We start from the raw sequence: 25,705 nt of genomic DNA on the forward strand, positions 1-25,705 counted from the left end.
ATAATGGTATTAGAGTCGATAATTTGTCTTGGTAAGTGGCTCAAACAAATCTGATTGTGTTTCCCGAATGAACCTTCTCCTTGACAGACCCGAAAACATCTAAAATTGGACTCCCTAACCTAACTATGGCCACTACTATTAGGTCCTTTCTCCTAATAAAAACATCTCAAGATTCTTACCACTTTCTTCAATAATCTTTATAATCCTCTATGTGACCCCAAATGCAAAAAAGCACAGTTAGCATCATACAGACTTTTTGTTTTGCATAATGCATGGCTCTAAATGCAATGTTGTTTAAAGCTAATTATCTAATTATTGCATAGATTTTCGGGGAAGAAAAGGACAATCGTGTCCAAGAGATATAGATAACCCAGATTATCACCAAATGACGGCTATCTAGCAAGTAATTATCATGTTTATATTTTTTACATACTTTAATCCTTCACTAGATTTACCATTATATATTATCACACCTTTACATCTGTTCATACCAAAATACTACTTTTATATATATATATATATATATATATATATATATATATATATATATATATATATATATATATATATATATATATATATATTAAAAGGTGAATTTTAATCTAACTTTATAAAATGAAATTTGAATTATATACTGTGAAACTTTCCAATAATATCTATATTATTATTTAAAAGATGACAAAGTATGGACTATTTATCAGTAAAGTATTGGTTTATTTTAAATAAATTTATAGATTCATTTGAACAAGGTGATAACTTTATTTGACACGAAATTCATTAATAGGGTTGTACTTATGGATAACTTGGTTGATCCCATGATCTTTCGGAGGTTGAAATGTGAAAGTTGCATAGTTAGATGTCATGTCATCTTCCAAATTGCGATTGGATTGATCATAGCTAGCAGCGGATTAGATTAATTGGAGTGTTCATAGCATGAGATACTTCTCGTTATCTTGTCCTACAGCATCCAAAACTTGACCTTGTAACATTGGTAATGATGTCAATTTCAGCCAATTTTTTCAATGATTAAATAACCACTGATAAAATGAAGGACACTGAATGATCCAAACGCAATAAGGATTCTGAGGTTTTCCATTGTAACACGTGGAGATATCAGGAGTGATGGACCACCTTAAATATATACACTTTATCTGAGAGTAAGATTCACTGCATACATGAATACTGTGAAATATCTTGCTTGATTTGAAAGTAAGAAAGAAATTATTACACCTCTAACTGCTAACTGCTATAACGGATTTTCATTCCTATTATTTATTTACTGAGGAAGTTATCAAGTGCAGTAAGCTTGGTAGTGCACTTTGGATGTACACACACACATATGCAGCGATTGGTTGAACCAGGCTAACTTCAAGACAACGTCAAAAGCTTTTTGATAAAGTTCCTTAATTAGGTCATCTTCACTAAACTTTTTAACCAGAATCAAGAGTTTCGTACAGCGTAAGTAACAAATAGAAGTGCACATAATAGAATTTCATATGTAATCATCTTCACGAGTGTACTATATATATCTCAGAATTCCGTGTGGGGTAGGTAACTCATATACATTCATGCAGATCATAAATGATCTATGTAATGCAGATCATTCAGATTCTGCATTCTGGGAAGTCAAATGCCAATTACAGACATTCTGATTCGCCAAAAATTTTGAAAATAATATTTTCTTCTTTACAAGAAAGTTGATATCGAATGCCCAATAATGATCGCAAGAAAAATCTTATGACATATTAATCTTTGTCAAGTTACTGAGCTTGTTTAAAATAAGATGAAAAACGAAGCATGAGAATTACGGTTGGAGATCCATATTATATAATCAAGATTAAACTATGTTTAAAATTCTCTTCTTAACCTAGTATCAGAGTAGTGTTTTAGATTCTATTATAGTGAAACTTATTATTTATTTGACCTACTGTATCATTTCTATAGAAATATTTATTATTTTCTCATTTAGACTTAAAGTTTATTTTTTAACCATTAGTCTGGATAAAGAGTAGTAATCTACTTTTTCCCTAACATTATTACTTCTAATACCTATTGTGATGAGTTTTTACCTTTTGATGACCTAACGGCGGTCCAATCACACAGTAATGACTCTTTAAGTCCCTAATGTAGATTAAGGTGTGATTGAGCTGTCATTAGGTCATTGAAAAGTAAAGACACATCACAACTATTATAAATAAAGGTTTCAAATATAGTTTGAGAGAGATCATGCATATTATATGCGTCTTGTGATAACCGTTGGAGTGCGAACAATGTAACTTGGATGATGGAAGACCATTAAAAAGTCCATCCGATCTTCAGGACAGTTTGGAGTACTTTGAGTAAAGGACATCAACCCCATACCCGAAACACCTGTAAACCTCCTCTTCCCCCACTTTGGATATGAAAGTATTAATCTACTTTTTGCTATATTTGTACCATTCCATTTACTTCTTAGATAACATGATGAAACCTTTATCCTATTTCATTTTCATTATAAAATACCAAATATGATTCTTATTTCATCCAATTGATTTATCATTCAATTTCTAAAAAGTGAAGAGGATAAGTATGTATACTTTCAAGAAAGCAGGGTTCCCCTCCCAAATGCATATTTAAAACCTTCAAGCCACCCACTGAAGCAAAGAAACTCGGTGCTAATACATATCAATGGCTAACACTGCAACCAATAAGAAGACAACTTTGTCAAGTTATTTCCATTCTCTTTCTCAAACTCCTCAAAGACTGAAAAAGAGAATGCTAGCCACTTGGACCCCTGATCAGGAACTGAACCAAGGGAGACAAAGGTCTGGAGCAGACATGAAAAGGAGTCTCGAGTGGTATGATCTTGTAGCTCTTGGACTTGGTGGAATGCTAGGTGTTGGTATTTTTGTTACAACTGGTTCTGTTGCCCATCATCAATCTGGTCCTTCAGTTTTCATATCCTATATTATAGCTGGATTATCAGCTCTTCTCTCCTCCTTGTGCTACACTGAATTTGCTGTTCAAGTCCCAGTAGCAGGAGGAGCTTTCAGCTATTTAAGATTAACCTTTGGTATAATATAAAGAACCTTTTTATTGAAGTTTTTTCACTTGATTCTCTTCCTTGTCATTGATTGAACTTCCTTGTCTTTTGTGTGGTTGTTGGTGTAGGAGAATTTGTGGGGTATTTTGCTGGGGCAAATATACTAATGGAGTATGTGCTTTCTAATGCTGCTGTATCAAGGAGTTTCACAGAGTATTTGAGCTTTGCATTTGGCCAAAATGATCCAAACGTGTGGAGAGTGAAACTGCATGGATTGCCAAAGGACTATAACATGTTGGATCTCCCAGCTGTTTCTCTTATTATTCTTCTCACTCTCTGCTTGTGCTATAGGTGATTTTTCTCACTTTTTCCTCCACCGTGTCTGCCACTTTTCTCTTGTCACTTTTCTTAGCTTGGTGATCAAGTTTTCCTTACATAAACTACTCAATATTTTAACACGTTATCCTGTCTTGTGAAAGAGATTAACTCCTTTTGTATCTACTTTCTAGTTTTTTCTCTTTAAAGTTCTTTTTCTCAAACAGTTGAGCTGTGACTAGATTTAGTTCCCAGGTAGATATAAATCTCTTTATAAATACTTGAAAATAAAATGTATCAATTAAAATTGACTTGTTCCCTTTTTTTTCTTGATTATTAGAAAATTGCCCAAAGAATATGATTATAAAAGGAGTTTTGGTTGATTGCAGTACCAAGGAAAGTTCCATGTTGAACCTCATCATGACAATCTTCCATGTGATTTTCTTTGGATTCATCATTGTGAGTGGTTATTGCACTGGAAGTGTGAAAAACTTGGTCAGTCCAAAAGGGCTAGCCCCTTTTGGTGTGAGAGGTGTTGTAAACGGAGCAGCTAAAGTCTACTTCAGCTACATAGGCTATGACTCGGCTTCAACATTGGCAGAGGAAATCAAAGATCCTTCTAAGAACCTACCTATTGGAATTGTTGGTTCAGTTCTCATAACCACAGTGCTCTATTGCCTTATGTCTCTATCTTTGTGCATGATGGCTCCTTATAACAAGGTCGGTGTATGAACTCAATCAACAGTTATCTATGTTGCATTGATACACTTACAAGTATAAAAAATGATGGTTTTTGATGAGTGTGATAAGGCAATTATTGGTGTTACTTAAACAGATATCAGATAAATCATCATTTGCATTCGCTTTTGCTAAGATTGGAGGAATGTGGGAGAGCAACCTTGTTGGGGCAGGAGCAAGTTTGGGAATAGTGGCTTCTCTCTTGGTTGCGATGTTAGGCCAGGCTAGATACCTTTGTGTTATAGGAAGAGCACGTTTGGTGCCATCTTGGTTAGCTAAAGTTCATCCTTCTACAGCCACCCCATTGAATGCCACACTCTTTTTGGGTAAACTTCTTTTTATTCTTTATTTCTTCTAATTAATTAATCATTATCCTCTCACTGTACTCCCATTTTTCGAAAAGATTGAACGTCAACAACTTTAATCTGACCTTCTTTTGTTATTGTTAAGGTTATTTCAATGTACTTTCAAAGCAACTTTTTAAGAAAACATACGGAACACTATTTTCATTTGAAAAACGTGAATTCTAAATAGTACTCGAGGTTACGGTAATGACAATTTTGGGCATTATTGTAAGCTTAAGTTGAGTTTAATATAAGGAATTAGTGGTTCGGTTTACACGTATAAAGTTGAAATTATGTTAGAAGAAAATCTTGAAAATGAAAGGAGGAAATGTGGTTTATATAAAAAGCACAGGAATAGGAAAAGGGAAGAAAGAAAGAGCAACAGTTAAAAAAGAAACGTGAAGGAACGCATAATCTTGATTTATTTTGGTTGATGTAGGAGTTTGCACCGCATGTATTGCTCTGTTCACTGATCTTGAAATTATAATGGAGTTGATCAACATAGGCACGCTGGTGGTGTTCTACTTGGTGGCCAATGCTCTGATATACCGTCGATACGTAATCACTGGTCACACCCCTCCTTTCTACACTCTCCTTTTCCTCTTTCTCTTTTCACTCAGTGCTCTGGGCTTCTCCCTTTCGTGGAAATTCAATCAACTATGGTGGGGTCTTCCACTCTTTGGTGGGGTCATGATCACTATCACAGCTTTTTACCACCACCAGGTGCCTCAGTCCCATGCCCAACATGCTGCTACTGATTGGTGTGTGCCATTCATGCCCTGGCCACCTGCCCTCTCCATCTTTCTCAATGTTTTCCTCATTACCACTTTAAAGGTTCTGTCTTTCCAAAGGTTTGCTATGTGGGCATGCTTCATTACCCTCTTCTATCTACTCTATGGTGTTCACTCCACTTACCAAGCGGAAGAGATTGAGATTGCTGCTAATCAAGTCAATTCAAGCTCAACCAACGCACAAACCAATAAGGTGGAAGTTCAAGTGCTATAGTTACTGAAGCTTAGTTTGTGTGGCTTTTAAGTTTAATTTAACTCTTCTCCCTTTTCCCGGCCTTCAAACAACATTAATATCAGTTCAGTTTGTTAAAAAATTACTCTTAAAAATTGCATTGGATTAATCTTCTGTATATATGTAACTGGTGTGATATAGAAAAAAAAAAGAAAGAATCAATTTTCTAAAGAAATGTTGCATATGCCATTTCCTGATTTGATGATAATTATGATATAAAGACGGAAGCTCTTGATAAAATTAACAATAGCATTCCTTAGAAGTGGGGATCAACTCCGAAAAGGATGGGAATGACCAATGGAGGGGACAATATTGTGAGGAGTGCTGAAAGACTTTTTTCATTGTATCTTTTCGGCGGCACAAATCACATATATGGGTGATGGGTCTGTATTTGGGTTAAAACAACTTGGATATGCCAATGCTCAGTGTACACATCCACATCAATGTCACTTTAGCTCCTATGATGCCAAATTGGTCATGCACCGTGGCTAATGAACACTCAACTGTCGCTCTCCGATTTAATATTTAGCCTTTAAAATCTAACATGTTGTGCTTAAACAATTTAAAAAGTAATAATTGAAAGATTAGGTTATACACTGGTTTACTGCTCTGCGACTAGTTCTGTTCAATCAATTTTAAATTTCAATCTATGCCAGGTTAGACTGAAATTTATACTTGAATTCTTTTAAATTGTGTGTCGTACTTTACCAAATGATATCAAAGAATTGAAATAGAATGCATAATAATACCTCCCGTATAAACAGGAAATGTAAAATTAATTCATGTGGATACTATATTAAAATAATGATACATCAAATTACTAGATCACACAAAAGGTTATTTAACTTGTATTTAAGTACGCAAAAGGTCTCAGAAGATTATTAAGTCCGTTACGCACTTCATTACTATGGCATTACCCATGATCTATCTCTAGACTCGTCCCGGATTGACTTCAATATAATTAACTGTTCAAGTGAATAACTTAAAAATTCGATTAAATTAAAGAAGTAGAAAAAACAGAGAAATGGTAATATAAGAGAACAAAACTTAAAACATATACAACATTCCAGACTGAACGAACTCACATAGTGTTAAGTAATAGTATTGAAATATTACAACAGAATGAACCAGGAGAAAGGGAATTTTTTTATCATAAAAATTACAATAGACTTAACCACGGAGGGAAATATTAAATAACTGAATGGCCTACTATGGATTGCCCTCGTAACCAATGATGTAGAATCGAAATAATAGACTACTTGAATAAATTGATAGTACCTTTTTGTACTCATGAATTATTCTAATTAGCCTCACAACAAAGTTGGGTATTTAGCATCTAGAAAGTCTCTAAGAGTCCGAGCAGCTTTATGCCCACCCATTAATTCCGCTAGCCTCTCCACAGGAAGAAGTGCAAGTTCTGCCAAGCTCTTACACCCATCCATTATGGCCCTGTAGTTTGAGTCCGTAACACCTGGAAGTCGTCTTAGAAACTCCATAGCCGATGTATTGTAATTTTCAGCCCTGTGACGGCAGTAAAATATAATATATATTGTGAGGAACAAATTAACAACTGCATAAAAACTCACTAATGATGACGCAAATTGATACCAAAACACTGAATTTGTGCCCTTCCGCTTTCAAATTAATATAGTAATAATGCATAGAGTCTGTGCATATTTATAAGCAAATACAGGAGCAAGTTGAGCCCTGACAATGCTTAGTAGTTAATATCAATTCTAATTGAAGTCAAAATGTGTTATAAATATATGCCCACGAATCTGCGATTAACAATGTCATAAATCCATAGCATTTTACATTTTAGACTTGAAGGCTGGAGGTGCGCCAGCATGCCTTTAAAACTATGGAAGAAAACAACTCGTTAAAGTTTTGTACAGTTACAGCACCTTGCGATCCACTACCTAAGAAACACATGTTTTCACTTAAACCGTTGGAAGCACAAAGTTATTCGAGTTTAAACTATGAAAAAGAAACTTACCTCACATCATTTTCCACAATTCCTTCTTCTGAGGGAACACCCACTCTGATTGCTTTTGTTTCATCTGGCTCGTCTTGATTTGCCTTAAGTGAAGCAAATATTTCAGCAGTAGCATGCAAACTTCGAGACCAGATTATCCGCAGCCTGGGGAAGTGTAAAGCAAGCAGAGATAACTTTGATATAATGCTATTTGGTGTCACATCATCACCAATATCACTAGCAGACTGCAAAATATATCCATCAAAGGTTTAATGCCACTGACAATTTCATAAAAATATTTTATATTGGATTAAGCACTTTAATCAAATCCGAAAAAAAAATACTTTCTATCAGTATGGCCACGCGGTATTAAATGTGAAACCCAGGAATTAATATACATATTTGGACAGAAATATTAATGGCAATCCTTCCCAGAAATGGGCTGCCAGTCTCCCATCCTCATCTACACATGACAGTGCGATTAAATAATACTAACAATACGGGTAGTTTCTCAGACATGGCCACGGCAGGGATAAGGAGGAGAAGAAGTAGAAGTAGAAGATAAGAAGAGAGATAGTACAAGTGTTGCAGTCAACAAACCTGGAATGAAAAGCTCTTATCCTGTGAAAACTCAATCAACAGTACAGGTATTCTGTAATACCGTACCATTGTCTCGACCTGGTGGTATAGACGACCTGATGTGAAGCTCATAAAGAGATCTTGAATACTTTTTCTTTCCACACAAATTAACGGTGATAAGATATAGTCACCAACTTCTAGGGTCACTGGGATGATGCGCATTCCCTTCTGATGAAGAACATTTGGAAGGCTGCTCATGAACTCCCGCATGTCCACAATAACCTGAGATGTTGAAATTCCTAAATTATAAATTCCGTCACGGGTATATGACCATCATGCATAAAAAATTATCACAAACCTGCATTTCTTTATCAGCCTCCTTTCTCCCACCTGCTTTTCTGGTTACTGAGTTTTGAGGAGTATTTAAATCTGATTCTAAAGTAGAATTCAATCCTAAAGAGTGCCCACTCTGATTCACAGCAGAATAAATGCACCATAATAAGAATAAAATAAGGAAAATTGAATCAGTAAAACAATGGACACAAGAAGCAAACAAAAAGAGAAACAAGAGGTAAAGATGAAAATGATCCAACAAACCTGGTCAACTGGAATCATCATCATAGATTTTTGCCTAATCAAAGATTCAAATGCTCCGTTCTCTCTACGTATACTTGCCTCAAACTTCTGAACCTCAGTTGAAGCTTCATAGAAAAGAAAATACACTTTCAACCTTTTTGAGGAATTCTCAGCTTTGTAGACTTCGATTTCCCTGACAAAGGCCATGTCTGGATGGTAAACAATTACTATTGAGGGCTTTAATATATCCAGTATAGGCTGATCACTTTCTAGTGCATAAAAGTGCACTGGTGGAAGTGGCTTCCCAGTTCTTGCTGCAACATTAGGATTAGAATGCTTCCGAAGAACTATGTTTTCCACAGATGTCCCTTCAGAAGAAAATCTACCAGCACTGACAGTATTAGTTTCATCTTCGTTGACTTCATTTTTTGAATCAGACATCCCAATTTTATCACTCACTGATTCCTCTTTATCATTGTTCTGAACTCCCACGCCATCAAGAACAACCGGGACCTTTCTAATCCCCACTTTTCTCTTTCTTTTACCACTTCCCTGTCCACCAATATTAGGCTGTGGAGCATCCTTAGCATTGTCATTTTCAGAAACATTTCTTAGTTTTGAGGCAGCTGCCAAAAGCGCATCATGTTCCTGCTTACTAATGCTGGTGGTTTCTGCATTCTGAGCAGGTGTTATGGGAGTAACTCCATCAAGAATCCCAAAACCTTTGGGTTTGGGATCCTTAGGCTTCTTTTTCTTGTTCACTATGTCACGCAGCTGTACTTTGTTTAGTAAGTACTTCTTCCATTCTTCACGCATGACCTTCACAAATACCAAACAATAAAGAGGATACAAAACTCAGTTTCTTCAAATCTTGTTCATTATCAACCAACAGAAGCTACAGAAGGAAATTTAATCCAGCAAAACCCCATCGTAATTACGAAAACAATGTTCCAAGCTACATACAACATAGACATAACATGCATGATAAAGTAATTTCTAATAGCAACCTATTACAAGAATAACTAAAATCATCGAAACCAACAAAAAATCACATCAAAGATAAATACACCGCGACTGCTTCATTGGTCTTATCTAAGTATTAAAGTCAATAAAAGCTACACAGAGTTGAGTATTATCACGGAAAAAAAATTGATTTAGTTTCCCAACCCACAATATCTTGTAGTAACTTAGTTCTGATTCTGGCTGTATTTGGTAGCGTGCAGTGAATCTAATGAGCTAGCAGATCATAAATTTTATTGCTATACCTCTTAAACAATGTGAAGAACAAAGTTCAAATATGGACATTCAGATTACACTTTATAAGACAACCTATCACAGGACAAGTGGGGAGACAAAAACCTTTTCTGGACTGCCGGTGATGCATTCTTCAAGTTGCAAGCATGACATTTCATCTTTACATGCCACTAGTACAATGCCATTATCGGTGTCTTCACCTTCAGTGAATATTTCTTCCCCCAACATACCGGCCTTTTGTCTTTCCTCTTCTACTTCCTCAAGAACCTCCTATAAAGGTATAATCAAATCACCCCTCAGTCTAAAATATCAAACAATCATGATTAAATTCACCGTTTTTCTGCTTTTTTTAAAAAAGAAAAAACTCTCTTCAGGGCACTATATGTTGAAGGAACAAGTAGACTTTAAACACATAAATTGAAACAAATGCCAAATTAATGTTTTTCAGTCTCACATATCAAATCTCATAAATTGAACATGACCCAAAGACTTTCTAGAATTGGGACTCACAACTCACACGTAAGACCTTCCACTTTGGTGCTTCTTCCAAGACTTCCTCCAAAACTAAGCCGGAATTCAAAGTAGAGTGCGAAGTACCATCAACTGCTACACAAGCATATTCGAAATAAAATTAAGCTGACATAAATGCCATGCCTACACTTGGCATTCGAAATCTCATTTACTCTCTCCCTATATTGTTTACACTAATAATATATTGAACTAATCAACACAACAGATCAACATATATATGCCAGAATAAGAACACCAAACATCATAAAAATAATATCTTACCTTCTTCAATGTCTTTTCCATCACCCTTACTTTTTCTCTTTTTGTTCTTGACACCCTTACTCAACTCATTAAATTTCAAGCCATCTGATCTCACAAGATGAAAAACACGCTTCTTTGCATAATCAAATATCTTATAGCTTGCCTCTGCGAATATCCAAACAGAGCGAAAACTCTCTGACACTCTCAATGTATCCAGATATTTCAAGTAAGTTACTGCATCATACCTGTCAAGAGGAAGTCGCACAATCAGTCCCTACTACAACAAAGACATTACATTTTTAGATGATTATTTTAAAGCTAAATCCAACAAACTACCAAGGTTAATATATGAGAAACTAATAAAGATACTACATTTCGCAATTAAAATCTCACATGTATATACCCAAAAATCAAGGCATTTTATTCTCACAACTATAAACATACACCTACTTTTTCTTCCATCTCCTATCAACCATATTTTCTTCCTATCTCTTTTCTCATCACATCACTTGTTGCATCTGCCAGCCTCCCCTTTTCTTTTCTTTTTTTCTTTCCATTTCTCACTTCCTTTTACATTGAAGCAACCCCAACATGAGATGCAAATACTCGTAGGAGTAAATAGTTTATGTGATTTATAAGCTGTCATCCAGTTAAAATTTGCCATGTATAATAATTTTCTTGACTTTTAGAAAAACTAGTTTATAAATCATATCATCCATATTTCTGATTAACTGAAAGTGTAAATTATACTGACGATGATTGGAAATTAAACTCTTATCATAACGCTACTATTATAGCTTATTAAAGTCCAAAAACATGCAAGGAAAGACCTGACTAGATAATCCAACAGTTTCCTCAATGTCTTAAGGTCTGAGACAAGCTGCTTGGTCTTCTTCCCTAAAGTGTGCCAAATTGGATCCAACTGTCGCCTCACAATCTCATCAAAAGACTTAAACAACCCATTTTCCACCGTCAAATCCTCCACGTCGACCTTGTTCGTCTTCCTCATCTCTTTCAAACAAGCATCCATGACCTCAATAATGGCCTTCTGAATCCCCACCATGTACTTGCTCATCGGCACCCTTATGTCCACCACCTCTGGCGGGCCACTCTCCAACTCCTGCGACACGTAAACCTGAAACCGCGGCCACAGGTGAAGCTTCCGCACGTGCAGACACTTCATCGTCCGCTCCGCCTTCGCGAACCCCGACACCATCGCGTGCGGCTTATCGGAGAACGCGCGCACATACGCGCTGCGGTTGAGCGAACGGAAAATGCGAACAATGAATGCTTCGGTGGAGGTCTCGGAGAGCGAGTGCGCGTTAAGGAGGAGGATCCCGGCGATTTTGGAGGTCGGTAACTTGTTGGTCAAGAGGTCGACGATTAGGATGCGCGGCGTGATGAAGAATGCATTGCCGGAGGAGTAGAGCGCGTGGCGGTGGTGCGCGGGGAGGTCGGCGGTGACTTCGGCGGGGATTTGGTTGAATTGTGGGTTTAGGGTTTTGAGGTGGAAGGTGATTTTGGATTTGAGTGAAGTGGAGGAAGGAGAGAGAAGAAGGAGCGTTCCCTCGGATGAGGAGTGTAGAATAAGGAGAGACGAGACGAGTTTAGAGAGAGAGAGGCCGGACGAGAGAACCACGAGACCGCCATTGGAATCTTCTAGAAGCTCTGTGATGATGTGTTCGTGAAATTGAACCATCGATTGCAGAGAAGGTTTGCGCGCCAGGAAGTTCAACTCTCAACCGTCTCTTTTCTCACCAATCAACCGCCTACAAGTAACGACACTGAGAATGTTAATTTGGGCTAACCCGGCCTATTAATTTCGGGCTTTTACTTCCTGCATTCTAAAACTTTCTTTGCATACCCCCTCAAGTTTTCAAGATGATATTTTACTCTTTATAAAAGTACTTCTGAGTTATATATTTCAGAGATTTTCTTGAACAAAATTTTCAGAACAAGATTTTCAAAACAGAATTTAAAAAATAAAATTAAAATAAAATTTTCAGAACAAAATTAAAAAAAAAAACTTGGAATAAATGTTTTGAAATGTTTGGAACAAGTTCTCTAGATCACTATTAAACGAAAGATGTTTTACAAAGAGTTGTCCATAATATATGAAATAAATTTAAAAAAAAAATTTCCTAAAGAAGTTTTTTTATTTCGACATTTTTTTGTCTTCATGCAACATTTTCCCTCTCTTCTTCAACATTCTTCTTCTCTTTTCTTTGTCTGTAGCAGCAGTGCGACAATACAGTGACGGCGGTCAAAGCGATGATATGGTGCGATGTGGTGTAGAGGTGAAGGATGGTCTTTTCCTAATATTATATAGGTGCATATAGTAATTATGGAGTGTAAGAAGTAATAAACTTAATTCAGATATTTAGTTGGCCCAATTTATATAGGCCCATAACATATCCTTGCGGTTTCATTTCTCATCTGGCTGATACTTTCTACACCTCAATTTATTTCTTCCTATACCTCCCTAATTTTGGAAATTCCTCTTTTACCCCTTAGTCAAAGTAAAAACCCTCCGTCAAAGTTTTTTTTCTATTCCATCTTTCACCAAAAACTCTACCTCATATTCTCCATTCTCTTGAAACCATCAAACTCCACCACCTCCTTTTAGGATTAAAAAGACAAAAGAATGAATTGATGACATGATAAAAGTACAAATAAGTATTAACTGAAAAAATATTAATTTTAAGATAAAAGGCGTGCTTTCTTTGTCGGCCTTAATCATAGTGCTGCGACCTCAGCTATGTCTAATTTTATATGGCTTGCATCTTCATCCAAATATTCAATCAAACTCTTTCTAAAGTTTATTTTCATCAGACCCACTTAAAGTATCTTCTCATCTCTCCTGATGTAACTCACTATCACAATAAATTAGGTTAAATTGGACTTAATTATATTTTATATAACTTCTGGAATATTTAATATTGATTACCTATAAAAATTCCATTGTATTCATCTTGAGAATTTATTTATTTGATCTTCCTTGTATCTTTTCTTTTTCAACTCTCAGGTCAATTCTTTTTTTCATTTTCAATTACTCATTTAATTTTTTATATAAAAAAAAGTGATTAGAGAATTTGAGATAAAGTAAAAAGAAATAAAAATTACATTATCTCATTGATAATAAAATTAAATGATAAAAAATCACACAATAAAATAACTAATTTAAAGTTACGAATTAGAGGTTAATTACACATAAAACAAATTATTTTTTATTTTTTACTCACCTAATGTTTCGATATATATATATATAGATTGAACTTGTAATTAGTATCTAACACTAAATATTATCGATTTTGGAATTATTTGTCGTTGTTTGAGTATTCATGTTACATTTTTTAAACTAATAAGTGTTGGGTCGAGTCTTCTATTTTGATCAAATGTGCAAAAGATATTTAGATGTTCGAGTTAATAAATAACGAATTAGTATAATATTAATTTAATGATGCTTGTGTCTAATATCTATATTTAGAAATCATACCTTAAAATTTTATAATAATTATTATGAATATTTATTTATTTTTAATCTAATCACAATATAATCATACATTTTGTTAATATGATATTTTTTAACCATTTAGTAACGTCGTTCAGATACACAAGTTATATGTCTAGGAGGTTGATTGAAAGTAATATAATAATCTAAAATGATTGACCAGAATAATCAATATATAATCAATCTTAGAATTAACTGTTTAATTTATGATTCACCATTCCAACGGACGAACATACGGTAAATCTATCATTAAATTTTAGCCCCAAACTTTTGTACTACCCATGGCATGTTCGGAACTAATCTTCGTTAAACATATCAAACTTTAGTTAAAAGAACATTAACTCTAATGTTTTATTTGTGAATCCCGTACACAATTTTCTGAATACGAACTCTCCGACAAAATCGTCTAGCAGAGCAAAATTACAAAAAATAGATTAAAGTCTTTTCTTCTTTTCTTTTACATTTTGCAAACTTTTTAATGATTACATTTTCAACTAGTTTTTTTTTGGAAGGATAACGATACTTTTGATAAAAAAAAATTTATAATATTTTAACACATTTATACGTATAATTAATTTATATTATTGTTTATAATTATTATTATTGACTGTGAAGTAACTTTAAATCAATTACAAAATTATATAATATTTAAAATATCATCAAAAAATATTATCAAAAAATATTATCAAAATATTATTATCAAAATATCGTCATCTATTTTAAGCACACGGTATATTTGGTAAGATTAAGGGGTTAAGCAACGTGCGAGGAGCTGAAAAAGCACGTGAAAAACAACAGCATATTGGGAGGAAAGAAGGGTTTTTCGGGTATTTCAAAGAGACGCAAATAACACGTTGTGGAATTTTCAAAGGAAAAGAAAACAGACATCAAATAAATGACGAACCAAACGATGTACCATGCAAGTTGACCTGACGACACCCCATGACCTGTCTCTATTGCACCAGATGCATGCAGCTGTCCTTCAAAAGCTAAACCACAAAAATAAACACAAAATTACACCCATGTATTCCTCGTGCCTAAATTCCACCACCCCTTTATAAATTAAAGAATCAAGATAAGGTTCACTCTCATCACAAATTAAGTATTATCTGCTTCTTCACCCTCTCACACCTACCTTCTCCATTGAAAACTCAAGATTTAATACCACTCTGTATCTCAAGATGGATCCATGGAACCTTTCATCTTCCAAGTTTCTCTCTAAACAACTTCCTTACCCTTCTCATCTCTACGCAGAAGAGATTCCCAACATGGGAAATTCCAGGTACCATTCTTTTGCTTCTTCAATTCATGACTCTATGGCTGCTTTTGATTGAGTAATTGATGTGTATGATTTTCCATCATGTGTGCAGTGGTTTGATCAAGGATCTCAGAGGTTCGCAGTTGACAATCTTCTATGATGGCCAAGTTGTTGTCTTTGATGATATTCAAGCTGACAAAGCCAAGGATATCATATCTTTTGCCAACACAGGAATGTCCCAAAACCAGAACGGCTATGCTTGCTCGTATCCTGCTGCAATTTCTGCTACTTCCAGCAGACCGTTTCCTTTTCTTATGAATATCATCCCTACCACTGCCAACAATTCGGTTCAGGAGCACCCTCAAACACCGTCTAAATCTGTTATATGCGGTAACTTTCTTTTAATCTCTGTTTTTTTTTTTTCTGACATGGGTGATTTTTGTGTCGGTTTATGTGTTTCTGATCCTTTGCTTTGTGCTTCTTTTTATTCAGATCTACCTTTGGCTAGAAAAGCTTCACTTCATCGGTTCTTGGAGAAAAGAAAGGATAGGTAAGTGGGCTGAGTCACAGAAATTAATCCTTCAACATAAGTAGAGCCTTCAATTTTGTTTGAAATGGGTTTTAATCTTTACATTTTAAAACAGGCTTACTGGTATTTGTATATTCTAAGATGTGGTAAATTTAGTGTGGGTTAAAATGGTGAATTTTAAAACAGCAGCAAATTTTGATCAAATCTTGGGGCGAAAAACAGATTTTTATCTCTTCTTTTTAAAGAAAAACAGCGAAATTTTCGATCAATTGATTTACATATCATTAATGTTTTGCAGAATTGCTGCCAGAGCACCATATCAAACAAGCAATCACATGGAAGCCCTTAGTAAGCCAGGTGAATCCACGCCATGGCTCACCTTGGCATCTAAATCGCTACAAGACGAATCTGATTCTGATAGCAGCTCCAGCTTTGTGTTATTTTAAGTGCTTTTCTTGGACAACCTGAAGAAGATTTCACTATCATACTGCCATGGATACGGGCCTCGTGAAAAAGAGGACTTCATGGGTTTTCTATAAGCTTAGCCAAGAGTTATAAGGGCTTCTCTGTAGCCCTGTGCTGATTTTTTGGAAGCCTATGATCAATGTTGTTGCTCATGGCTACTATTATCGTAATTAAAAGTTTAATTTTAGACAAGAACTGTAAATTGAATTGGGATAGCATAGTTTTGGTATAATATTGAATTCAATTCTTCTCAGTTCTCATTGTCACATATATTGTATCTAAGGATTATCTATCTCTTTATGAGCATAATCAGTTTGTTATAGTTCAATTGGTTTCCTACAAGTATGTAAGCTACATGAAATCACATCCCATCTTTTCAGTATATATTTTACTTTTCCGCTCAGACTCTTGCACATCTTCTCTCAAATTATCTTAGTTCCTGCCATGAAACAGAAAATGAGGTGTAGTGAGCTGCAATACGAACAACAGTCGAAAAAATGAAATTTGAAATAGTATGTGTGCATTTATCATTTAACGTCACGATATCATCATTGTTCTTCCTAAGATTTCTTCCAGCGATATAAAAGCTTTCCATTCCCTCTTTTATAGCTGTTTCGGATGTGTAGAGCTGTGTTGTTCCAAACCTCCCAATTTCTCCTGCGATCTTGTCTCAGTGGCAGATCCTCTTCTCGAGCTTCGACTCTCCTCTTGATCCGGAGGGGTGGAGACCTACAAAAGATTCTCCGATGCCAAAGTCAGTTTCAGAGCAATGGCTTTTCTCAGGGAATAGTAATAAATGTGCATTCAATGTAACCTATCTACCACTCACCGTGAACCTGTATTTATAGTTTTCGCTATGGGCTTGGGATTAGTGAAAAGTTAATCACCGCCCAACAGCCCAATAGCTTCTAATTTCAACTTACCTCTAAACCAGGTTAATTTACTTAAGCCACAATGATTGGTGATTTGGCCGGTCAGTGTGATATGGGCGTCCGCCCAAGTGATACAGGCGTCCGCCTTACCAAAGGATGACTCGGGCACAAAATTGGGCGGACGACCTTCTGCGCGGGCGTCCGGCACTTCCTGGTACCAGACGTTTCGTCTCTCAGCATTTTCCTGTAGAACACTTTTTGTGAGTGTAGAGTGCGGGGCTGTCCCGTGGTGATGGGACTCCATGTGAGTTCTTCAAAGTTTCTCTTACAAACAGAGGTTCTGCCCATTTGGGCGGACGGGCCCTTATCCCTTTGGGCGTCGTGGGCACCGAGACGGGCGGACGGTCTTATTCTTGGGCGTCCTTATGTACGACGTCCGGCACTTGCTAGTGTAGGAGAGTTTATACGGAGTCTAGGTTCAATCCGTATCTATTTGGGCGGACGGCCTTTCTCATGGGCGTCCTTTGTACGGCGCCCGGCACTCCCTGGTACACAAGCCCCCCAAGTCCTAGTGCACATAGTGAACGTAGGATTTTGGATACGGCGTGCGTTGGGTCAAGAACCCGCAATTGGGCTTTATCCAGTGGGCTTTTTGAGTTTGGATTTTAGGCGGGAAAACACGTGGCGCGTTCCCATTGACGGAAGGTGAAGCGTCGCCAAATCCGGAGCGTTGGTCGTGCTAAATCTAGACGGCCAGGATACACTCAACGGTTACTAACTTTTTCCTATAAATAGCGGATTAGACGAGGTCATTTTCACTTATCTTCATTACTCAAGAGTTCAAGATTCTTTTTCCCTCAGGTAATAAATGGCATCTGTATCCATTGAGTCAGGTTCTGGGTCGTCGGGCGGAGTCCGGGAGGGGTCGGCGCGGGGCGACAGCAGTGATTCTCTTAGCTCAGTTTCTTCTCATTTTTTGGAGGAGGCGGTTGGGTCTTCCGGGGCGGACCCTGAGTCACCGGTCTCGACGGACGACCGGATCTTCCACGGCGTGCCTCTATTCCTGCTCAAAGGCGGTGTTCGTGTAGTCGGGTCCCCCTTCGAGCCGGACGGTCAAGGGGCGGTGGTGTCTGAGTTGGCTCCCCCTGTTCCTAGCCGATATGCTTCCTGCTATGCTTTCCGCAAGGAGTTAGAATGGAGGGTCCGCCATACCCATATTGTCCGGGATGTGGAAGACTCGAGGTTAATTCGTGTCGGGGTGACTTTGTTAAACGAAAGGGTCTTTCATGATGGGCGGTCTAGTCCGTATGATTTCTTCTTCATGTACATGACCTTCTTCACCCATCTTTTTATCCGGGTGCCTTTTACTAAGTTTCAAACGGCCGTTCTTCGGGAAGTTAATGTGGCTCCCACGCAGCTGCACCCCAATTCATGGGCGGCCGTGCAGGCGTTTCTGGCGATGTGTTTAGCTGTAGGTGTCACTCCCACCATCCCGGTCTTCTTTTATTATTTCGAAGTCCGCCCTTCTTCTTCTGGCGGTTGGGTATCTTTTACGTCGGTGCGGGACAGGACCCTTTTCTGCCCCTTCTCTGATTCCTTCAAAAATTTTAAGCAACATTACTTTAAAGTAATCATTGACAAAGCCGGCCTCCACGAATTTTCTGATGGTGAAGGGAGGCCGCTGTTCCCATTCTATTGGACGAGAGATCCTCGACGAATAAGGGCGACTTCTATAGGGGCCTTGACAGCACCCGACCTAGAGGCCGTACGCACCACTAACACCCTCCCCCGCCGGATCTCCGCCCGTCACTTGGTCGAATGCCTTAGTCTCGAGGATTGTGGACCAAAGGCGTTCGGTATGGTCTTGTCACATTGGGTGTGTTTGTTTTTCGCATACTGACGTTAATTTTTCTGAATTTTTTTGTTTTTTGCAGAACTAATGACGACCCCGGGCCCCCGCAAATCCAACTTCTTCGCCATCAGGAAAAAGTCTGGGGCTAGCTCGTCGACCGCCCGGCCGACTAGTGTTCCAAATGTGCCCCCTCCTCCTCCTTCGGGCGGCCGCCAGACGACTGTTCGTGTAACTCCTAAGGTAGGAGTCTCCCCTGCTGACAAGACTGGGGGTTCCAACATCAAGGTGCCGCCTCCCAATCCTCAACCAGAATTGGTGGCCGTCCATGTGGACCCATTGTCTGAGGCGGCCACTGTTTCTGCTGATCCCTTAAAGCGCAAGAGGAAAGATCCCGCTGCGGAGGGGCGTAGAGACAAGGAGGGCTCGTCGTCTCGTTCAGCTTCGAAGAAGGCCCGGAAGGGCAAAGACAAGGAGAAAGATCGGGGGAAGGCCCCGGCCGTCCCTCTACTGGGCGGCATTTTTAGCCCCGCCTTTAGCATGAGCGACCGGGCTAAGTTTCACATGAGCTCCTCCCAACGGGCGCTCATCGAGCCTCTTTCTGAGTTGGAACTGACTAATGCTATGCTGGAGATGTCTACCCGGACGTCCGCCTTGGCCTGGTATCTTAGGGAGTTCGCTGACCGCCCCGGAGTGGCGGAGGTTCGTGCCGAACTCGATATAGAGAAGAAAAACTCGGCCTCCCTTCAGCAGACCTTGGAAGAGATGGTCCTTAACCAAGATGAATATGACAAGAAGATCGAGCAGTTGGAAGCCGATCTAGAGAAGACCAGGAGGGAGGCCACCGAAGGTTTGGCAGCCGCCCGGGGCGAACAGGAGCGCTTGGCGGAGGAAGGTCGCCAGCTGAAGGCGGAGGTAGCCCGCCTAAAAGAGGCCGAATCGGATCGTGCCAAGGCTAATGAGGAGCTCACTCTTGAAGTTGCTAAGGCCAAGGAGCAAATTGCTGAGTTGGAGTCGACAATCTTGTTTGAACATGAGGAAGGCTTCAACAAAGCCCTTCGTCAAGTAACTCTACTGGCGGGCGTCCCGGATCCGTTTTCTCTTGGCGTGGATATAGAGAAGGACGTTTTCGACGGCGTCCTAGTGGATCTGAATGCCGCCGAGGAAGACGAGCCGACTGTGGAGGCCGCTGCCGGGGGAAACAATTAGGATTTCCTTTTCTTTTGATTTTTTGATGTGTATCATTTGGCCGTCCGTCTAGCGTCTCGAATTGCCCAGATGTTGGCCGGGCGGTCTTTTTGTAAATCTGGGCGCCTTTTAGCGCGAATGATTAATACACAGTTATCTTTTCTAATTTTGCATGTCTCTTTTTATGCGCCTTTACTCTTATCAAGTTTTAATAATGGTCCGGCCAGGGTGGGGATTGCCCTTACTTTTCCCGGGCGGACGTTAACGCTTTAGCTTTTGGATTTTTAGCCTTTCGCTCCATTACTCAAACGAATTGGGAGTGGTCCCCGTAGGAACCCTTCCTCACCGGTCTGATCTTAATGGGACGGTCGGTCCCTAGTTTCCTTGCCCGGCCAAGCTGAGAGTTGTTCTCGTTGGAACATTCTTTCACCAACTTGGTCTTACTGGGACAGACGGTCCTTTGCTCTCTTACCCGGCCAAGCTGAGAGTTGTTCTCGTTGGAACACTCTTTTTCACCAGCTTGGTCTTACTGGGATGGACGGTCCTTCGCTTTCTTGCCCGGCCAAGCTGAGAGTTGTTCTCGTTGGAACACTCTTTCTTGATTAGATGTCTACAAAATGAAGTTAGCTTCATAGGAGAAAATGGATATCTTGATTCATTAATCGTGGGGGTACATTACATCAAGTCATGGAAATTAACTGAAGTAAAACTTTAAATGTGTGGCGTTCCAAGTGTTGGGGATGGGATGTCCGTCCATGCGTTCCAGCCTGTAGGCCCCGTTTCCTAGGGTCTCCACTATACGGAATGGCCCTTCCCACTTGGCCGCAAACTTCCCATGTGCTGGGTTTCGGCGGGCGTCGCCCGCTTTTCTCCACACTAGATCACCCTCCTGGAAGCTTCTTGGCCGGACCTTGGAGTTGTATTTTCTTTCAACCATGCGCTTGCATGCTTCGGCCCTCAATGCCGCCCGGTCTCGTTGTTCATCTAGGGAATCCAACTCGATTCTCAGCTCTTGGTCGTTGAGGTTCAGGTCTTCGACTTGCCGCCTTAGGGACGGTTCCCCCAGTTCTACCGGTAACATGGCATCAGTACCATAAGTTAGGTTGAAAGGGGTTTCGCCTATGGTTCCATGAGGCGTGCATCTGTACGCCCATAGGACCTCGGGTAGCTCGTCCACCCACGCTCCCTTCTTTTCTCCCAAGCGCCGCTTAAGCTCCGAGACTATGGTCTTATTCATTGCTTCCGCTTGTCCGTTCGTCTGGGGGTGTTCTACCGAGCTAGTGACGTGCTTAATCCCCAACCCTTTGAAGAATTCGGCCAGTTTCTTGTCAATAAACTGCCGGCCGTTATCTGTGATGATCGATCGAGGGAGGCTGAAGCGACATATCAATTTCCAGCAGAACTTCTGAACTTGGGCGGCCGTGATGGTTGCCAGTGGTTCGGCCTCTACCCATTTGGTAAAGTAATCCACCGCTACCAAGAGGAATTTCTTTTGTGCATGTCCTACCGGGAACGGTCCTACGATGTCCATACCCCATTGGGCGAACGACCACGGGGATAACATTGAGTTGGAGGGCGTGCGGCGGTAGGTGGGAGTTGTTGGAATGCTCTTGGCAGCGAACGCATCTTTGGACGAACGCCCTTGTGTCCGCTTCCACAGTAGGCCAGTAATATCCGGCTCTCAGTAGCCGGGCTTTTAGCGTTCGCCAACCTGTGTGAAGGCCGCAAATACCATTATGGAGCTCGTCCATAACGTAATGGGCCTCTGCCTCTCCCAAGCATTTAAGGAGAGGGGAGGAGAATCCTCTGCGATATAGGTCGTCCCCCACCACAAGATACCGGGCGACCTTCTTGGCTTCGCTCGGTCCTACCGTCCGCCCTTCATCTTGGCGAGTCATGATTTCTCTGATTTCTGTTCGCCAATCCTTTCCCCCGTCGGATACCGCCGAACATTCTACTGAAGGCTGAAGTAGAACCTGCCGCACGACAGTAATTAACTGTCCCTTTTCTTTTCCCGAACTAAGCTTAGACAGTACGTCCGCCCTCGTGTTTTGTTCCCTGGGAATGTGCTGTATGTCCACTTTATCGAACGCTTTTGCGAGGTCCGTTGCTCGTTGGAAATATCGCAATAAACGTTCCTCTCGGACTTGGAAGTTGCCATTCATTTGACCCACCACCAGCTCTGAGTCCGTCCGGCAGGTGATTCTTCTTGCTCCCATGTCTTTTGCCAGCTCGAGGCCGGCCACCAGGGCCTCATACTCGGCCTGATATTTGGATACCTTGAACTTGAAGATCAAGGAATGTTCCAGCAAGAATCCGTTGGGGCCCTCGAGCACGATGCCGGCCCCGCTGATCGATCGTCCGGACGCTCCATCCACATACAAGCTCCACTCGTCCTGGCCGGACGGTGGTAACTCGGCCGCGAAATCTGCTAAGTGTTGGCCTTTGACCGATCCTCTCGGCTCATACCGTAAACCGAACTCTGAAAGCTCAACCGCCCAGGCCACCATCCGTCCGGCTAAGTCCGGCTTCCTGAGGATCTTGGAGATAGGGAAATCGGTCCTGACTATCACCTGATGGCTTTGGAAGTAAGGGCGAAGCCTTCGGGAGGCGTGCAACAAAGCTAAGGCCACCTTCTCTACCCGTTGGTATCGGGTTTCGGCGTCTAGGAGCGTGCGACTCACAAAATAAATTAACCTCGGCTGAGGCCGTTCTTGCATTAGCACGGCACTAATGGCCGTCTCTGACACTCCGAGGAAAATACGCAGATCTCCTCCAGGGACCGGGCGGTTCATGACCGGTGGGTTAACAAGGATGCTTTTTACGTCCTGAAACGCTCGTTCGCATTCGTCGTCCCAAGGCGGGCCGACCCCTTTTTTCAATTTTCGCAGGACCGGCCTCATCCTATCCGCCAGGTTGGGGATAAAGCGGGACAAAGCGGTGAGGCGTCCGACCAGTCTTTGGATTTCCTTAAGGGTGGTCGGACTTTGCATTTGTAGTATCGCTTCACACTTGTCCGGGTTGGCCTCGATCCCCCTGGACGTCAACATGAAGCCCAAGAACTTTCCGGCAGCTACCCCGAATGTACATTTGGCGGGGTTTAAGCGCATGCCGAACTTCCTCACTTGTCGAAACACCTCCTCAAGGTCTCTAAGGTGCCCATCTCCATCCGCGGACCGGACTACCATGTCGTCCACATATACGTCCATGCACCGGCCTATTTGTTCCCGGAAAATCCTGTCCATTAAGCGCTGGTACGTCGCCCCGACATTCTTCAGGCCGAATGGCATGACCTCATAACAGAAGTTGGACTTCTCCGTTATGAATTTCGTCTTCTCGACGTCCGGCCCATACATGGGTATCTGGTTGTATCCGGAGTAGGCATCCAAAAAGCTTAATACTCGATGCCCAGAAGCGCCGTCCACCAGGGCGTCTATACTGGGTAGGGGGTGCGAATCTTTCGGGCAGGCTTTGTTCAGGTCCGTGTAGTCAGTGCACATGCGCCATTTTCCACTAGCCTTTTTCACCATAACCACGTTAGCTAGCCACGTGGTGTACGTGACTTCCCGAACAAAACCAGCTTTCTTCAGCTTCCCCACTTCCTCCTCCACAGCTTGTCGTTTCTCCTCGCCCATTCTTCGCTTTTTCTGGGCGACTGGGCGGGCGTTTTGGAAAAGCGAGAGCTTATGGCACATCGCTGCGGGATGGATGCCCGGCATATCAGCTGCCGTCCACGCAAATAGATCCCGGTTCTTCCATAGGAGTGCCCTCAGCTCCTTTTCCACCTCAGGGTTCAGCTCCCTGGCGATGAGGGTGGTCTGAGCGGGCTCCCTTCCTATCAAGATAGGTTGGGTTTCTCCAATAGGCTTCAGACGGTCCTCGGTATTCGTCCTTGGGTCGAGGTCTGCCATGGCCACCTCAGAGCCGGCCGCCCGCCTCTTTACAGGTCGAACGTGCAGCTTCAACCCCGCCGCGTAGCATTCCCGGGCCGTCTTCTGGTCCGCCCGGACCGTGCAAACAGTTCCCTTTCCGGAGGGGTACTTCATCGTGAGGTGAGGGGTAGAGACAATTGCCCCAAACGCGTTTAGGCACGGCCTTCCGAGCAGTACGTTGTACGACGTGTTAGCCTCTATCAGCAGATACCGGACCCTCTTCTCTTCGCTAGAACGTCCGGTTCCCAACCTTGTTCTCAACTCTACGTACCCCCTAGTGTCTACCCTTTCTCCTGCAAAGCCTACTATCTGCCCATCATAAGGAACGATGAGGTCCTCTGAGATATCCATCTGCAGGAAGGTCTTCCAGTAGAGGATGTTGACCGAACTTCCCTGGTCCACTAGAACTTTGCTGATTCCGTACCGCGCTATCTCTGCCGTTATGACCATTGGGTCGTCCTGGTCAGGATCAGGGGCGTGAAAGTCTTCATCCGAAAAGGTGATGGGCGGCATGGAGCGGCGTGGCTTGTCCACTAAATGCACGGACTGGAGGGCTCGAACATGGCGTTTACGGGCGGAGGAGGACGATCCTCCCCCCGCGAATCCTCCAAAAATAGTGTTGATATGTCCTCTCAAGGGGCGTTCCCGGCTGCGGCTTCGACTTCGGCTCGGTCGCCTCTCTGAGCGGGGTCGCTCCGCTCTCGCGCTCCTCGGCTTATCTTTTCGGTACGCCGACCTCTGAGCAGGCCGATCGGTTGATTGCGGCGGGCGCTCATCACGGACGTATTTCTTAAGCTTTCCTGCCCGGATGAGCTCCTCTATTTTATCCCTAAGGGTCCAACACTCCTCGGTGGTATGACCCATATTTTTATGGTATGCACAGTGCTTGCTCCAATCAGCATTCTTCGGAGTCGGGTGCTCTTCCCGCTCCGGTATCAATTCTGCACTCAGGGCCTCTCGGAGAATTTTCTCCCTCGAGGCGTTTAGAGGTGTATACTGTGGGAAGCGAGGTCCCTTTCTCTGCTCTCTGGGCCTAGGACCAGACGTTTTTCCCGTCGACGAGCCGGGCTTATTACCGTCCGTCCTTGCTTCCCTGGCTTCTTGATTTTCTTTTTTGTAGGAGAGCTTCATCTCCTCCACCCTTATCTCATCTGCCGCTCGTTCCCTCAACTCTTCCATTGTTTTGGGCGCTCGTCTGCAGACGCTATCCTTAAACGGCCTCGGCTTTAGAGCCGGCAGGATATAGTGAAGGGCGAGCTTTGGCGTCAGGCTTTTCACGCGCCGGACGGTCTTTTAATACCTGTCCATAAACGTCCGTAGCGCTTCATCCTTCCCCTGCTTGAGGGTCATTAATTCGAATACGGTCAAGTCTTGGGTACCACTGGCCGCGAATTGTTTAATGAATAGCTGCTTTAACCCGGTAAAGTTTTCTATTGAATTAGGGGGCAGGGTATTGAACCATTCTAATGCTTCGTCCTCCAATGAGAGCGAGAACGCTCGGCAC

The 25,705-nt window shown here is 41.3% G+C and overlaps 3 protein-coding genes across 5 annotated transcripts; 2 read left to right on the forward strand and 1 right to left on the reverse strand.

Annotated features, from left to right (window-relative positions):
* Positions 1–2,661: 2,661 nt before the first annotated feature.
* LOC108334762 (cationic amino acid transporter 6, chloroplastic) lies at positions 2,662–5,806 on the forward strand (the record flags this gene model as incomplete). The annotated part of the gene is made up of 5 exons (XM_017570700.2): positions 2,662–3,052; positions 3,151–3,373; positions 3,727–4,057; positions 4,173–4,401; positions 4,859–5,806. Coding segments are annotated over 5 exons (1,740 nt in total), but the record flags the coding sequence as incomplete, so codon positions are not given.
* A 669-nt stretch (positions 5,807–6,475) lies between these two features.
* Positions 6,476–12,353, reverse strand: LOC108334579 (DNA repair endonuclease UVH1). Of its 3 annotated transcripts, none has more exons than XM_017570440.2 (9): positions 11,428–12,352; positions 10,619–10,842; positions 10,344–10,429; positions 9,932–10,096; positions 8,594–9,391; positions 8,355–8,465; positions 8,018–8,278; positions 7,439–7,662; positions 6,476–6,963 (listed from the first exon to the last, which is right to left on the reverse strand). In XM_017570440.2, exons 1-9 carry the CDS (start codon positions 12,294–12,296, stop codon positions 6,753–6,755), a joined length of 2,949 nt encoding a protein of 982 aa, XP_017425929.1. In that variant the 5' UTR covers positions 12,297–12,352; the 3' UTR covers positions 6,476–6,752. The 3 variants fall into 3 exon arrangements, 2 of the variants coding, with proteins under 2 accessions (XP_017425929.1, XP_017425928.1); XM_017570439.2 differs by having other exon boundaries at positions 10,344–10,432; XR_008245761.1 differs by having other exon boundaries at positions 6,825–6,963; positions 7,439–7,582; positions 10,344–10,432; positions 11,428–12,353.
* Positions 12,354–15,187: 2,834 nt separating this feature from the next.
* Positions 15,188–16,613, forward strand: LOC108335315 (protein TIFY 10B). Its single transcript, XM_017571305.2, has 4 exons — positions 15,188–15,390; positions 15,479–15,756; positions 15,859–15,916; positions 16,194–16,613. Exons 1-4 carry the CDS (start codon positions 15,290–15,292, stop codon positions 16,339–16,341), a joined length of 585 nt encoding a protein of 194 aa, XP_017426794.1. The 5' UTR covers positions 15,188–15,289; the 3' UTR covers positions 16,342–16,613.
* Positions 16,614–25,705: the final 9,092 nt, after the last annotated feature.

This window comes from Vigna angularis, chromosome 10 (genome assembly GCF_016808095.1).
Source record: "Vigna angularis cultivar LongXiaoDou No.4 chromosome 10, ASM1680809v1, whole genome shotgun sequence".
NCBI classification, from domain to species: Eukaryota; Viridiplantae; Streptophyta; class Magnoliopsida; order Fabales; family Fabaceae; genus Vigna; species Vigna angularis.

What these genes read in the sequence shown, in the direction of transcription:
- LOC108335315 (XM_017571305.2), top strand. Translation starts at nt 15,290, where the DNA reads ATGGATCCATGGAACCTTTCATCTTCCAAGTTTCTCTCTAAACAACTT. An exon ending in CCCAACATGGGAAATTCCAG is followed by an intron (nt 15,391 to 15,478) that starts GTACCATTCTTT and finishes TCATGTGTGCAG; the next exon opens with TGGTTTGATCAAGGATCTCA. An exon ending in TTGGAGAAAAGAAAGGATAG is followed by an intron (nt 15,917 to 16,193) that starts GTAAGTGGGCTG and finishes AATGTTTTGCAG; the next exon opens with AATTGCTGCCAGAGCACCAT.
- LOC108334579 (XM_017570439.2), bottom strand. Translation starts at nt 12,296, where the DNA reads ATGGTTCAATTTCACGAACACATCATCACAGAGCTTCTAGAAGATTCC. An exon ending in TGGAAAAGACATTGAAGAAG is followed by an intron (nt 10,433 to 10,618) that starts GTAAGATATTAT and finishes ATGCTTGTGTAG; the next exon opens with CAGTTGATGGTACTTCGCAC. An exon ending in AGGCTGATAAAGAAATGCAG is followed by an intron (nt 8,279 to 8,354) that starts GTTTGTGATAAT and finishes TCAACATCTCAG; the next exon opens with GTTATTGTGGACATGCGGGA.